Raw genomic sequence first — 14,124 nt, 5'->3', positions numbered from 1 at the left:
TGGTGGTGACACCAGGAGTGGTGGTGATCTCAGTGGTGGTGATCTCAGTGATGGTGATCTCTGGAGTGGTGGTGGTGATCTCAGGAGTAGTAGTGACATCAGGAGTGGTGGTGATCTCAGTGTTGGTGGTGATCTCAGTGTTGGTGACATCACGAGAGGTGGTGATTTCAGTGGTGGTGATGTCAGGAGTGGTTGTGACATCAGGAGTGGTGGTGATCTCAGGAGTTGTGGTGACATCAGATGTGGTGGTGATCTCAGGGGTGGTTGTGATCTCAGTGGTGGTGACATCAGAAGTGGTGTTGATCTCAGTGGTGGTGATCTCAGTGGTCGTAGTGATCTCAGGACTGGTGGTGATCTCAGGAGTGGTGGTGATCTCAGGGGTAGTGATGTCAGGAGTGGTGGTGATGTCAGGAGTGGTGGTGATCTCAGTGGTGGTGACATCAGGAGTGGTGATAATCTCAGAAGTGGTGGTGATCTCAGTGGTGGTGATGTCAGGAGTGGTGGTGATCTCAGTAGTGGTGATCTCAGTGGTCGTAGTGATCTCAGGGGTGGTGGTGATCTCAGAAGTGGTGGTGATCTCAGTGGTGGTGATATCAGGAGTGGTGGTGATCTCAGTGGTGGTGACATCAGGAGTGGTGGTGATCTCAGTAGTGGTGATCTCAGTGTTCGTAGTGATCTCAGGAGTGGTGATAATCTCAGAAGTGGTGGTGATCTCAGTGGTGGTGATGACAGGAGTGGTGGTGATCTCAGTGGTGGTGATGTCAGGAGTGGTGGTGATCTCAGTGGTGGTGATGTCAGGAGTGGTAGTGATCTCAGGAGTAGTGATGATCTCAGTGGTGGTGATCTCAGGAATGGTGGTGACATCAGGAATGGTGGTAATATCAGGAGTGGTGATCTCAGTGGTGGTGACATCAGGGGTGGTGGTGATCTCAGTGGTGGTGATGTCAGGAGTGGTGGTGATCTCAGTGGTCGTGGTGATCTCAGTGGTGGTGACGTCAGGAGTGGTGGTGATCTCAGTGGTCGTAGTGATCTCAGGAGTGGTGGTAATCTCAGGGGTGGTAGTGATCTCAGTGGTGGTGACGTCAGGAGTGGTGATGATCTCAGTGGTGGTGATGACAGGAGTGGTGGTGATGTCAGGAGAGGTAGTGATCTCAGGAGAGGTGGTGGTGATGTCAGGAGTTGTAGTGACATCAGGAGTGGTGGTGATATCAGTGGTGGTGATATCAGGAATGGTGGTGACATCAGGAGTGGTGGAGATCTCAGTGGTGGTGATGACAGGAGTGGTGGTGATGTCAGGAGTTGTAGTGACATCAGGAGTTGTAGTGACATCAGAAGTGGTGGTGATCTCAGGAGTGGTAGTGATGTCAGGAGTGGTGATCTCAGGAGTCGTAGTGATCTCAGTGGTGGTGACAAGAGGAGTGGTGGTGATCTCAGTGGTGGTGATGTCAGGAGTGGTGGTGATCTCAGGAGTGGTGGTGGTGATCTCAGGAGTAGTAGTGACATCAGGAGTGGTGGTGATCTCAGTGGTGGTGACGACAGGAGTGGTGGTGATCTCAGGAGTGGTAGTGATGTCAGGAGTGGTGATCTCAGGAGTCATAGTGATCTCAGTGGTGGTGACACCAGGAGTGGTGGTGATCTCAGTGGTGGTGATCTCTGGAGTAGTAGTGACATCAGGAGTGGTGGTGATCTCAGTGGTGGTGGTGATCTCAGTGGTGGTGACATCACGAGAGGTGGTGATTTCAATGGTGGTGATGTCAGGAGTGGTGGTGACATCAGGAGTGGTGGTGATCTCAGGAGTTGTGGTGACATCAGATGTGGTGGTGATCTCAGAAGTGGTGGTAATCTCGGTGGTGGTGATGTCAGGAGTGGTGGTGATCTCAGGAGTTGTGGTGACATCAGATGTGGTGGTGATCTCAGGGGTGGTAGTGATCTCAGTGGTGGTGATCTCAGTGGTTGTAGTGATCTCAGGACTGGTGGTGATCTCAGGAGTGGTGGTAATCTCAGGGGTAGTGATGTCAGGAGTGGTGGTGATGTCAGGAGTGGTGGTGATCTCAGTGGTGGTGATGTCAGGAGTGGTGGTGATCTCAGGGATGGTAGTGATCTCAGTGGTGGTGACATCAGGAGTGGTGATAATCTCAGAAGTGGTGGTGATCTTAGTGGTGGTGATGTCAGGAGTGGTGGTGATCTCAGTGGTGGTGACATCAGGAGTGGTGGTGATCTCAGTAGTGGTGATCTCAGTGGTCGTAGTGATCTCAGGAGTGGTGGTGATCTCAGGAGTGGTGGTGATCTCAGGGGTGGTAGTGATCTCAGTGGTGGTGACGACAGGAGTGGTGGTGATTTCAGGAGTTGTAGTGACATCAGAAGTGGTGGTGATCTCAGTGGTGGTGATGTCAGGAGTGGTAGTGATCTCAGGAGTGGTGGTGATCTCAGTGGTGGTGATCTCAGTGGTGGTGATCTCAGTAGTGGTGATCTCCGGAGTCATAGTGATCTCAGGAGTGCTGATGATCTCAGTGGTGGTAACATCAAGAGTGGTGGTAATCTCAGGAATGGTAGTGAACTCAGTGGTGGTGATGTCAGGAGTGGTGATGATCTCAGTGGTGGTGATCTCAGGAATGGTGGTGACATCAGGAATGGTGGTAATCTCAGGAGTGGTGATCTCAGTGGTGGTGACATCAGGGGTGGTGGTGATCTCAGTGGTGGTGATGTCAGGAGTGGTGGTGATCTCAGTGGTCGTGGTGATCTCAGTGGTGGTGATGACAGGAGTGGTGGTGATGTCAGGAGTTGTGGTGACATCAGGAGTGGTGGTGATCTCAGGAGTTGTAGTGACATCAGAAGTGGTGGTGATGTCAGGAGTGGTGATCTCAGGAGTCGTAGTGATCTCAGTGGTGGTGACAAGAGGAGTGGTGGTGATCTCAGGAGTGGTGGTGGTGATGTCAGGAGTGGTGGTGATCTCAGTGGTGGTGATGACAGGAGTGGTGGTGATCTCAGTGGTGGTGACGACAGGAGTGGCGGTGATGTCAGGAGTGGTAGTGATGTCAGGAGTGGTGATCTCAGGAGTCATAGTGATCTCAGTGGTGGTGACACCAGGAGTGGTGGTGATCTCAGTGGTGGTGATCTCAGTGGTGGTGATCTCTGGAGTAGTAGTGACATCAGGAGTGGTGGTGATCTCAGTGGTGGTGGTGATCTCAGTGGTGGTGACATCACGAGAGGTGGTGATTTCAATGGTAGTGATGTCAGGAGTGGTGGTGACATCAGGAGTGGTGGTGATCTCAGGAGTTGTGGTGACATCAGATGCGGTGGTGATCTCAGAAGTGGTGGTAATCTCGGTGGTGGTGATGTCAGGAGTGGTGGTGATCTCAGGAGTTGTGGTGACATCAGATGTGGTGGTGATCTCAGGGGTGGTAGTGATCTCAGTGGTGGTGACGTCAGGAGTGGTGGTGATCTCAGTGGTGGTGATCTCAATGGTCGTAGTGATCTCAGGACTGGTGTTGATCTCAGGAGTGGTGGTGATCTCAGGGGTAGTGATGTCAGGAGTGGTGGTGATGTCAGGAGTGGTGGTGATCTCAGTGGTGGTGATGTCAGGAGTGGTGGTGATCTCAGGGATGGTAGTGATCTCAGTGGTGGTGACATCAGGAGTGGTGATAATCTCAGAAGTGGTGGCGATCTCAGTGGTGGTGATGTCAGGAGTGGTGGTGATCTCAGTGGTGGTGATGTCAGGAGTTGTGGTGATCTCAGTGGTGGTGACATCAGGAGTGGTGGTGATCTCAGTAGTGGTGATCTCAGTGGTCGTAGTGATCTCAGGAGTGGTGGTGATCTCAGGAGTGGTGGTGATCTCAGGGGTGGTAGTGATCTCAGTGGTGGTGACGACAGGAGTGGTGGTGATCTCAGGAGTCGTAGTGGCATCAGGAGTGGTGGTGGTAATGTCAGGAGTGGTGGTGATCTCAGTGGTGGTGATGTCAGGAGTGGTAGTGATCTCAGGAGTGGTGATGATCTCAGTGGTGGTGATCTCAGTGGTGGTGATCTCAGTAGTGGTGATCTCCGGAATCATAGTGATCTCAGGAGTGCTGATGATCTCAGTGGTGGTAACATCAAGAGTGGTGGTAATCTCAGGAATGGTAGTGAACTCAGTGGTGGTGATGTCAGGAGTGGTGATGATCTCAGTGGTGGTTATCTCAGGAATGGTGGTGACATAAGGAATGGTGGTAATCTCAGGAGTGGTGATCTCAGTGGTGGTGACATCAGGGGTGGTGGTGATCTCAGTGGTGGTGATGTCAGGAGTGGTGATGATCTCAGTGGTGGTTATCTCAGGAATGGTGGTGACATAAGGAATGGTGGTAATCTCAGGAGTGGTGATCTCAGTGGTGGTGCCATCAGGGGTGGTGGTGATCTCAGTGGTGGTGATGTCAGGAGTGGTGGTGATCTCAGTGGTTGTGGTGATCTCAGTAGTGGTGACATCAGGAGTGGTGGTGATCTCAGTAGTGGTGATCTCAGTGGTCGTAGTGATCTCAGGGGTAGTGGTGATCTCAGGAGTGGTGGTGATCTCAGTGGTAGTGATGTCAGGAGTGGTGGTGATCTCAGTGGTGGTAGTGATTTCAGTGGTGGTGACGTCAGGAGTGGTGGTGATCTCAGTGGTGGTGATGACAGGAGTGGTGGTGATGTCAGAAGTTGTAGTGACATCAGGAATGGTGGTGACATCAGAAGTGGTGGTGATCTCAGTAGTGGTGGTGATCTCAGTGGTGGTGACATCAGGAGTAGTGGAGATCTCAGTGGTGGTGATGACAGGAGTGGTGGTGATGTCAGGAGTTGTAGTAACATCAGGAGTTGTAGTGACATCAGAAGTGGTGGTGATCTCATGAGTGGTAGTGATGTCAGGAGTGGTGATCTCAGGAGTCATAGTGATCTCAGTGGTGGTGACAAGAGGAGTGGTGGTAATCTCAGTGGTGGTGATGTCAGGAGTGGTGGTGGTGATCTCAGGAGTGGTGGTGGTGATCTCAGGAGTAGTAGTGACATCAGGAGTGGTGGTGATCTCAGTGGTGGTGATGACAGGAGTGGTGGTGATCTCAGTGGTGGTGATGACAGGAGTGGTGGTGATCTCATTGGTGGTGATCTCAGTGGTGGTGACATCAGGAGTGGTGGTGATCTCGGTGGTGGTGATGTCAGGAGTGGTGGTGATCTCAGGAGTGGTAGTGGTGATCTCAGGAGTAGTAGTGACATCAGGAGTGGTGGTGATCTCAGTGGTGGTGACATCAGGAGTGGTGGTGATGTCAGGAGTTGTAGTGACATCAGGAGTGGTGGTGATCTCAGGAGTTGTGGTGACATCAGATGTGGTGGTGATCTCAGAAGTGGTGGTGATCTCGGTGGTGGTGATATCAGGAGTGGTGACATCAGAAGTAGTGGTGATCTCAGGCGTGGTAGTGATCTCAGTGGTGGCGATCTCAGGAATGGTGGTGACATCGGGAGTGGTGGTGATGTCAGGAGTTGTAGTGACATCAGGAGTGGTGGTGGTTATGTCAGGAATGATGGTGATCTCAGTGGTGGTGATGTCAGGAGTGGTAGTGATCTCAGGAGTGGTGATGATCTCAGTAGTGGTGATCTCAGGAATGGTGATGACATCAGGAGTGGTGATAATCTCAGGAGTGGTGTTGATCTCAGTGGTGGTGATGTCAGGAGTGGTGGTGATCTCAGTGGTGGTGGTGATCTCAGTGGTGGTGATGTCAGGAGTGGCGGTGATCTCAGTGGTGGTGGTGATCTCAGTGGTGGTGACATCAGAAGTGGTGGTGATCTCAGTAGTGGTGATCTCAGTGGTCGTAGTAATCTCAGGGGTGGTGGTGATCTCAGTGGTGGTGATCTCAGTCGTAGTGATGTCAGGAGTGGTGGTGATCTCTGGGGTGGTAGTGATTTCAGTGGTGGTGACGTCAGGAGTGGTGGTGATGACAGGAGTGGTGGTGATGACAGGAGTGGTGGTGATGTCAGGAGTTGTAGTGACATCAGGAGTGGTGGTGACATCTGGAGTGGTGGTGATCTCAGGAGTTGTAGTGACATCAGAAGTGGTGGTGATCTCAGTAGTGGTGGTGATCTCAGTGGTGGTGACATTAGGAGTGGTGGTGATCTCAGTGGTGGTGATGACAGGAGTGGTGGTGATGTCAGGAGTTGTAGTGACATCAGGAGTGGTGGTGACATCAGGAGTGGTGGTGATCTCAGGAGTTGTAGTGACATCAGAAGTGGTGGTGATCTCAGTGGTGGTGATCTCAGGAGTGGTGATGATCTCAGTGGTGGTGATGACAGGAGTGGTGGTGATGTCAGGAGTTGTAGTGACATCAGGAATTGTAGTGACATCAGAAGTGGTGGTGATCTCAGGAGTGGTAGTGATGTCAGGAGTGGTGATCTCAGGAGTCGTACTGATCTCAGTGGTGGTGACAAGAGGAGTGGTGGTGATCTCAGTGGTGGTAATGTCAGGAGTGGTGGTGATCTCAGGAGTGGTGGTGATCTCAGTGGTGGTGACATAAGTCGTGGTGGTGATCTCAGGGGTGGTAGTGATCTCAGTGGTGGTGATCTCAGGAATGGTGGTGACATCAGGAGTGGTGGTGATCTCAGGAGTGGTGGTGATCTCAGTGGTGGTGACATCAGGGGTGGTGGTGATCTCAGGAGTAGTAGTGACATCAGGAGTGGTGGTGATCTCAGTGGTAGTGGTGATCTCAGTGGTGGTGACATAAGTCGTGGTGGTGATCTCAGGGGTGGTAGTGATCTCAGTGGTGGTGATCTCAGGAATGGTGGTGACATCAGGAGTGGTGGTGATCTCAGGAGTGGTGGTGATCTCAGTGGTGGTGACATCAGGGGTGGTGGTGATCTCAGTGGTGGTGATGTCAGGAGTGGTGGTGATCTCAGTGGTCGTGGTGATCTCAGTGGTGGTGACATCAGGAGTGGTGGTGATCTCAGTAGTGGTGATCTCAGTGGTCGTAGTGATCTCAGGTGTAGTGGTGATCTCAGGAGTGGTGGTGATCTCAGTGGTAGTGATGTCAGGAGTGGTGGTGATCTCAGGGGTGGTAGTGATTTCAGTGGTGGTGACATCAGGAGTGGTGATAATCTCAGAAGTGGTGGTGATCTCAGTGGTGGTGATGTCAGTAGTGGTGATCTCAGTGGTCGTAGTGATCTCAGGGGTGGTGGTGATCTCAGTGGTGGTGATGTCAGGAGTGGTGATGATCTCAGTGGTGGTGATCTCAGGAATGGTGGTGACATCAGGAGTGGTGGTGATGTCAGGAGTGGTGGTGGTGATCTCAGGAGTTGTAGTGACATCAGATTTGGTGGTGATCTCAGGAGTGGTGGTGATCTCATGAGTGGTGATCTCAGTGGTGGTGATCTCAGTGGTGGTGATCTCTGGAGTCGTAGTGACCTCAGGAGTGGTGATGATATCAGTGGTGGTGACATCAAGAGTGGTGGTGATCTCAGGAATGGCAGTGAACTCAGTGGTGGTGATGTCAGGAATGGTGGTGAACTCAGGGATGGTAGTGATCTCAGTGGTGGTGATGTCAGGAGTGGTGGTGATCTCAGTGGTGGTGGTGATCTCAGTAGTGGTGATCTCAGTGGTCGTAGTAATCTCAGGGGTGGTGGTGATCTCAGTGGTGGTGATCTCAGTCGTGATGTCAGGAGTGGTGGTGATCTCTGGGGTGGTAGTGATTTCAGTGGTGGTGACGTCAGGAGTGGTGGTGATCTCAGTGGTGGTGATGACAGGAGTGGTGGTGATGTCAGGAGTTGTAGTGACATCAGGAGTGGTGGTGACATCAGGAGTGGTGGTGATCTCAGGAGTTGTAGTGACATCAGAAGTGGTGGTGATCTCAGTAGTGGTGGTGATCTCAGTGGTGGTGACATCAGGAGTGGTGGTGATCTCAGTGGTGGTGATGACAGGAGTGGTGGTGATGTCAGGAGTTGTAGTGACATCAGGAGTGGTGGTGACATCAGGAGTGGTGGTGATCTCAGGAGTTGTAGTGACATCAGAAGTGGTGGTGATCTCAGTAGTGGTGGTGATCTCAGTGGTGGTGACATCAGGAGTGGTGGTGATCTCAGTGGTGGTGATGACAGGAGTGGTGGTGATGTCAGGAGTTGTAGTGACATCAGGAGTGGTGGTGACATCAGGAGTGGTGATAATCTCAGAAGTGGTGGTGATCTCAGAAGTGGTGGTGGTGATGTCAGGAGTGGTGGTGATGTCAGGAGTGGTGGTGGTGATCTCAGGAGTGGTGGTGGTGATCTCAGGAGTAGTAGTGACATCAGTAGTGGTGGTGATCTCAGTGGTGGTGATGTCTGGAGTGGTGGTGATCTCAGTGGTGGTGGTGGTGATCTCAGTAGTGGTGATCTCAGTGGTCGTAGTGATCTCAGGAGTGGTGGTGATCTCAGTAGTGGTGAAATCAGGAGTGGTGGTGATCTCAGTGGTCGTAGTGATCTCAGGGGTGGTGGTGATCTCAGGAGTAGTGGTGATCTCAGTGGTTATGACATCAGGAGTGGTGGTGACATCAGGATTGGTGGTGATGTCAGGAGTCGTAGTGATCTCAGTGGTGGTGACAAGAGTCGTGGTGATCTCAGGAGTGGTGGTGACATCAGAGGTGGTGGTGATCCCAGGAGTGGTGGTGGTGATGTCAGGAGTGGTGGTGATCTCATAGGTGGTGACATCAAGAGTGGTGGTGATCTCAGTGGTGGTGACATCAGGAGTGGTGATAATCTCAGAAGTCGTGGTGATCTCAGGAGTGGTGGTGATCTCAGGAGTGGTGGTGATCTCAGGAGTGGTGGTGATCTCAGTGGTGGTGACATCAGGAGTGGTGGTGATCTCAGTTGTGGTGATGTCAGGAGTGGTGGTGATCTCAGTGGTGGTGAGGTCAGGAGTGGTGGTGATCTCAGGAGTTGTGATGATCACAGTGGTGGTGATCTCAGGAGTGGTAGTGATCTTGGGTGTGGTGGTGATCTCAGTGGTGGTCACATCAGGAGTGGTGGTGACGTCAGGAGTGGTGGTGATCTCAGTGGTGGTGACATCTGGAGTGGTGGTGACCTCAGTGGTGGTGACATCAGGAGTGGTGGTGATCACAGTGGTGGTGACATCAGGAGTGGTGGTGATCTCAGTGGTGGTGATCTCAGGAGTGGTGGTGAAATCAGGAGTTGGGGTGATCTCAGTGGTGGTGATCTCAGGAGTGGTGGTGATCACAGTGGTGGTGACATCAGGAGTGGTGGTGATCTCGGGTGTGGTGGTGATCTCAGTGGTGGTGATCTCAGGAGTGGTGGTGATCTCAGGAGTGGTGGTGATCTCAGGAGTGGTGGTGACGTCAGGAGTGGTGGTGATCTCAGAGGTGGTGAACTCAGGAGTGGTGGTGATCTCAGTGGTAGTGATGTCAGGAGTGGTGGTAATGTCAGGAGTGGTGGGGATCACAGTGGTGGTGACATCAGGAGTAGTGGTGATCTCAGGAGTTGTGGTGATCACAGTGATGGTGATCTCAGGAGTGGTGTTGATATCAGGAGTGGTGGTGATGTCAGGAGTGGTAGTGATCTTAGTGGTCATAGTGATCTCAGGAGTGGTGGTGATGTCAGGAGTGGTAGTGATCTCAGTGGTCGTAGTGATCTCAGGAGTGGTGGTGATCTCGGCAGTGGTGGTGATCTCTGTGGTGGTGACATCAGGAGTGGTGGTGATCACAGTGGTGGTGACATCAGGAGTGGTCGTGATCTCAGGGGTGGTGGTGATCTCAGTGGTGGTGATGACCTCAGTGGTGGTGACATCAGAAGTGGTGGTGATCTCAGGAGTGGTGGTGATCTCCGGAGTGGTGGTGATGTCAGGAGTGGTGGTGATCTCAGTGGTGGTGAACTCAGGAGTGGTAGTGATCTTAGTGGTGGTGATGTCAGGAGTGGTTGTGATCTCAGTGGTGGTGGTGATCTCTGTGGTGGTGACATCAGGAGTGATGGTGATCACAGTGGTGGTGACATCAGGAGTGGTGGTGATCTCAGTAGTGGTGGTGATCTCAGTGGTGGTGGTGATCTCTGTGGTGGTGTCATCAGGAGTGGTTGTGATCTCAGTGGTGGTGATGTCAGGAGTGATGGTGATCTCAGGAGTTGTGGTGATCACAGTGGTGGTGACATCAGGAGTGGTGGTGATCACAGTGGTGGTGACATCAGGAGTTGTGGTGACGTCAGGACTGGTGGTGATCTCAGGAGTGGTGGTGATCACAGTGGTGGTGACATCTGGAGTGGTGGTGATCTCAGGAGTGCTGGTGATCTCAGGAGTGGTGGTGACGTCAGGAGTGGTGGTGATCTCAGGAGTGGTGGTGACATCAGAGGTGGTGGTGATCCCAGGAGTGGTGGTGGTGATGTCAGGAGTGGTGGTGATCTCATAGGTGGTGACATCAAGAGTGGTGGTGATCTCAGTGGTGGTGACATCAGGAGTGGTGATAATCTCAGAAGTCGTGGTGATCTCAGGAGTGGTGGTGATCTCAGGAGTGGTGGTGATCTCAGGAGTGGTGGTGATCTCAGTGGTGGTGACATCAGGAGTGGTGGTGATCTCAGTTGTGGTGATGTCAGGAGTGGTGGTGATCTCAGTGGTGGTGAGGTCAGGAGTGGTGGTGATCTCAGGAGTTGTGATGATCACAGTGGTGGTGATCTCAGGAGTGGTAGTGATCTTGGGTGTGGTGGTGATCTCAGTGGTGGTCACATCAGGAGTGGTGGTGACGTCAGGAGTGGTGGTGATCTCAGTGGTGGTGACATCTGGAGTGGTGGTGACCTCAGTGGTGGTGACATCAGGAGTGGTGGTGATCACAGTGGTGGTGACATCAGGAGTGGTGGTGATCTCAGTGGTGGTGATCTCAGGAGTGGTGGTGAAATCAGGAGTTGGGGTGATCTCAGTGGTGGTGATCTCAGGAGTGGTGGTGATCACAGTGGTGGTGACATCAGGAGTGGTGGTGATCTCGGGTGTGGTGGTGATCTCAGTGGTGGTGATCTCAGGAGTGGTGGTGATCTCAGGAGTGGTGGTGATCTCAGGAGTGGTGGTGACGTCAGGAGTGGTGGTGATCTCAGAGGTGGTGAACTCAGGAGTGGTGGTGATCTCAGTGGTAGTGATGTCAGGAGTGGTGGTAATGTCAGGAGTGGTGGGGATCACAGTGGTGGTGACATCAGGAGTAGTGGTGATCTCAGGAGTTGTGGTGATCACAGTGATGGTGATCTCAGGAGTGGTGTTGATATCAGGAGTGGTGGTGATGTCAGGAGTGGTAGTGATCTTAGTGGTCATAGTGATCTCAGGAGTGGTGGTGATGTCAGGAGTGGTAGTGATCTCAGTGGTCGTAGTGATCTCAGGAGTGGTGGTGATCTCGGCAGTGGTGGTGATCTCTGTGGTGGTGACATCAGGAGTGGTGGTGATCACAGTGGTGGTGACATCAGGAGTGGTCGTGATCTCAGGGGTGGTGGTGATCTCAGTGGTGGTGATGACCTCAGTGGTGGTGACATCAGAAGTGGTGGTGATCTCAGGAGTGGTGGTGATCTCCGGAGTGGTGGTGATGTCAGGAGTGGTGGTGATCTCAGTGGTGGTGAACTCAGGAGTGGTAGTGATCTTAGTGGTGGTGATGTCAGGAGTGGTTGTGATCTCAGTGGTGGTGGTGATCTCTGTGGTGGTGACATCAGGAGTGATGGTGATCACAGTGGTGGTGACATCAGGAGTGGTGGTGATCTCAGTAGTGGTGGTGATCTCAGTGGTGGTGGTGATCTCTGTGGTGGTGTCATCAGGAGTGGTTGTGATCTCAGTGGTGGTGATGTCAGGAGTGATGGTGATCTCAGGAGTTGTGGTGATCACAGTGGTGGTGACGTCAGGAGTGGTGGTGATCTCAGTGGTGGTGACATCTGGAGTGGTGGTGACCTCAGTGGTGGTGACATCAGGAGTGGTGGTGATCACAGTGGTGGTGACATCAGGAGTGGTGGTGATCTCAGTGGTGGTGATCTCAGGAGTGGTGGTGAAATCAGGAGTTGGGGTGATCTCAGTGGTGGTGATCTCAGGAGTGGTGGTGATCACAGTGGTGGTGACATCAGGAGTGGTGGTGATCTCGGGTGTGGTGGTGATCTCAGTGGTGGTGATCTCAGGAGTGGTGGTGATCTCAGGAGTGGTGGTGATCTCAGGAGTGGTGGTGACGTCAGGAGTGGTGGTGATCTCAGAGGTGGTGAACTCAGGAGTGGTGGTGATCTCAGTGGTAGTGATGTCAGGAGTGGTGGTAATGTCAGGAGTGGTGGGGATCACAGTGGTGGTGACATCAGGAGTAGTGGTGATCTCAGGAGTTGTGGTGATCACAGTGATGGTGATCTCAGGAGTGGTGTTGATATCAGGAGTGGTGGTGATGTCAGGAGTGGTAGTGATCTTAGTGGTCATAGTGATCTCAGGAGTGGTGGTGATGTCAGGAGTGGTAGTGATCTCAGTGGTCGTAGTGATCTCAGGAGTGGTGGTGATCTCGGCAGTGGTGGTGATCTCTGTGGTGGTGACATCAGGAGTGGTGGTGATCACAGTGGTGGTGACATCAGGAGTGGTCGTGATCTCAGGGGTGGTGGTGATCTCAGTGGTGGTGATGACCTCAGTGGTGGTGACATCAGAAGTGGTGGTGATCTCAGGAGTGGTGGTGATCTCCGGAGTGGTGGTGATGTCAGGAGTGGTGGTGATCTCAGTGGTGGTGAACTCAGGAGTGGTAGTGATCTTAGTGGTGGTGATGTCAGGAGTGGTTGTGATCTCAGTGGTGGTGGTGATCTCTGTGGTGGTGACATCAGGAGTGATGGTGATCACAGTGGTGGTGACATCAGGAGTGGTGGTGATCTCAGTAGTGGTGGTGATCTCAGTGGTGGTGGTGATCTCTGTGGTGGTGTCATCAGGAGTGGTTGTGATCTCAGTGGTGGTGATGTCAGGAGTGATGGTGATCTCAGGAGTTGTGGTGATCACAGTGGTGGTGACATCAGGAGTGGTGGTGATCACAGTGGTGGTGACATCAGGAGTTGTGGTGACGTCAGGACTGGTGGTGATCTCAGGAGTGGTGGTGATCACAGTGGTGGTGACATCTGGAGTGGTGGTGATCTCAGGAGTGCTGGTGATCTCAGGAGTGGTGGTGACGTCAGGAGTGGTGGTGATCTCAGGAGTGGTGGTGACCTCAGGAGTGGTGGTGATCTCAGTGGTGGTGAACTCAGGAGTAATAGTGATCTCAGTGGTCGTAGTGATCTCAGGAGTGGTGGTGATCTCAGTGGTGGTGATCCCAGGATTTGTAATGATCTCAGTGGTGGTGACATCAGGAGTGGTGATGATCTCAGGAGTGGTGGTGATCTCAGTGGTGGTGACATCAGGAGTGGTGGAATTTTCAGGAGAGGTTGTGATCTCAGGAGTGGTGGTGATCTCAGTGGTGGTGATCTCAGTGGTGGTGAAAACAGTAGTGCTCGTGATCTCAGTGGTGGAAATCTCAGGAATGGTGGTGATCTCAGGAATGGTGGTGATCTCCGTGGTGGTGACAACAGGATTGGTGGTGATATCAGTGGTGGTGATTTTAGTAGTGGTAGTGATGTCATGAGTTGTGGTGATCTCAGTGGTGCTGACGTCAGAAGTAGTGGTGATCTCAGTGGTAGTGATATCAGGGGTGGTGGTCACATCAGGAATGGTGGTGATCTTAGTTGTGATCTCAGAAGTGGTGGTGACATCCGTGGTGCTTATGTCAGGAGTGGCGGTGATGTCAGCAGTGGGGGTGACACTGATGTTCCTAGCGCTCCTCTTTACCCGATGTTTCGTCTCTGCAATGTGAATCCCACAGTCCTTAGTGCAATGTTTACTGTACAGGAGCAGATGTTGAGCTGTTTTCTCTTATCTATGAATTCTCCTGTTCCTGTGTGTGTTTCCCCTGCACAGGTGTTTGTGTCACTGTGTGTTTGTGAGGTTTACTTTCTTTTCATTTTTCATCTGTTAGTTTCTTTCATGTCACTATTTTTCTTGTCATTCACAGGATTCATATGTTTGTCTCATATCTGTGTGGTTTTTGTTTCAATCCCTGCCTCTCCGCTGTCCCAGTCTCCATCACTGAACTTCTCTTTTTGTAAAAATAAGGCCTTTTTTCTGTTATTGTCACGTCCTTATGTTTAATATGTGAATTC

The 14,124-nt window shown here is 52.2% G+C and overlaps 1 protein-coding gene across 1 annotated transcript in view; it reads right to left on the bottom strand.

The window, feature by feature from the left end:
- The window catches only part of LOC130871395 (mucin-2-like), a 45,776-nt gene that overhangs the window by 20,507 nt on the left and 11,145 nt on the right, over positions 1-14,124 (bottom strand). The window contains exons 2-22 of the mRNA XM_057764733.1: positions 13,412-13,767; positions 12,980-13,258; positions 11,921-12,847; positions 11,669-11,704; positions 11,135-11,536; positions 10,913-11,035; positions 10,679-10,747; positions 10,406-10,528; positions 10,142-10,357; positions 9,200-9,823; positions 8,966-9,001; positions 8,693-8,848; positions 7,934-8,539; positions 7,760-7,849; positions 6,161-7,000; positions 5,612-6,076; positions 5,246-5,419; positions 4,454-4,849; positions 3,149-3,409; positions 1,190-1,930; positions 200-424 (exon numbers count right to left, since the gene is read on the bottom strand). Of these exons, the coding sequence (XP_057620716.1) occupies positions 200-424; positions 1,190-1,930; positions 3,149-3,409; positions 4,454-4,849; positions 5,246-5,419; positions 5,612-6,076; positions 6,161-7,000; positions 7,760-7,849; positions 7,934-8,539; positions 8,693-8,848; positions 8,966-9,001; positions 9,200-9,823; positions 10,142-10,357; positions 10,406-10,528; positions 10,679-10,747; positions 10,913-11,035; positions 11,135-11,536; positions 11,669-11,704; positions 11,921-12,847; positions 12,980-13,258; positions 13,412-13,767 (7,145 nt within the window). The remainder of the gene's footprint in view (positions 1-199; positions 425-1,189; positions 1,931-3,148; positions 3,410-4,453; positions 4,850-5,245; positions 5,420-5,611; positions 6,077-6,160; positions 7,001-7,759; positions 7,850-7,933; positions 8,540-8,692; positions 8,849-8,965; positions 9,002-9,199; positions 9,824-10,141; positions 10,358-10,405; positions 10,529-10,678; positions 10,748-10,912; positions 11,036-11,134; positions 11,537-11,668; positions 11,705-11,920; positions 12,848-12,979; positions 13,259-13,411; positions 13,768-14,124) is intronic.

The sequence above is a fragment of the Chionomys nivalis genome, chromosome 3, assembly GCF_950005125.1.
Source record: "Chionomys nivalis chromosome 3, mChiNiv1.1, whole genome shotgun sequence".
NCBI lineage: Eukaryota > Metazoa > Chordata > Mammalia > Rodentia > Cricetidae > Chionomys > Chionomys nivalis.
Note: the sequence above shows the minus strand (reverse complement) of the source record. Positions and strands in the feature narration are given on the sequence as shown.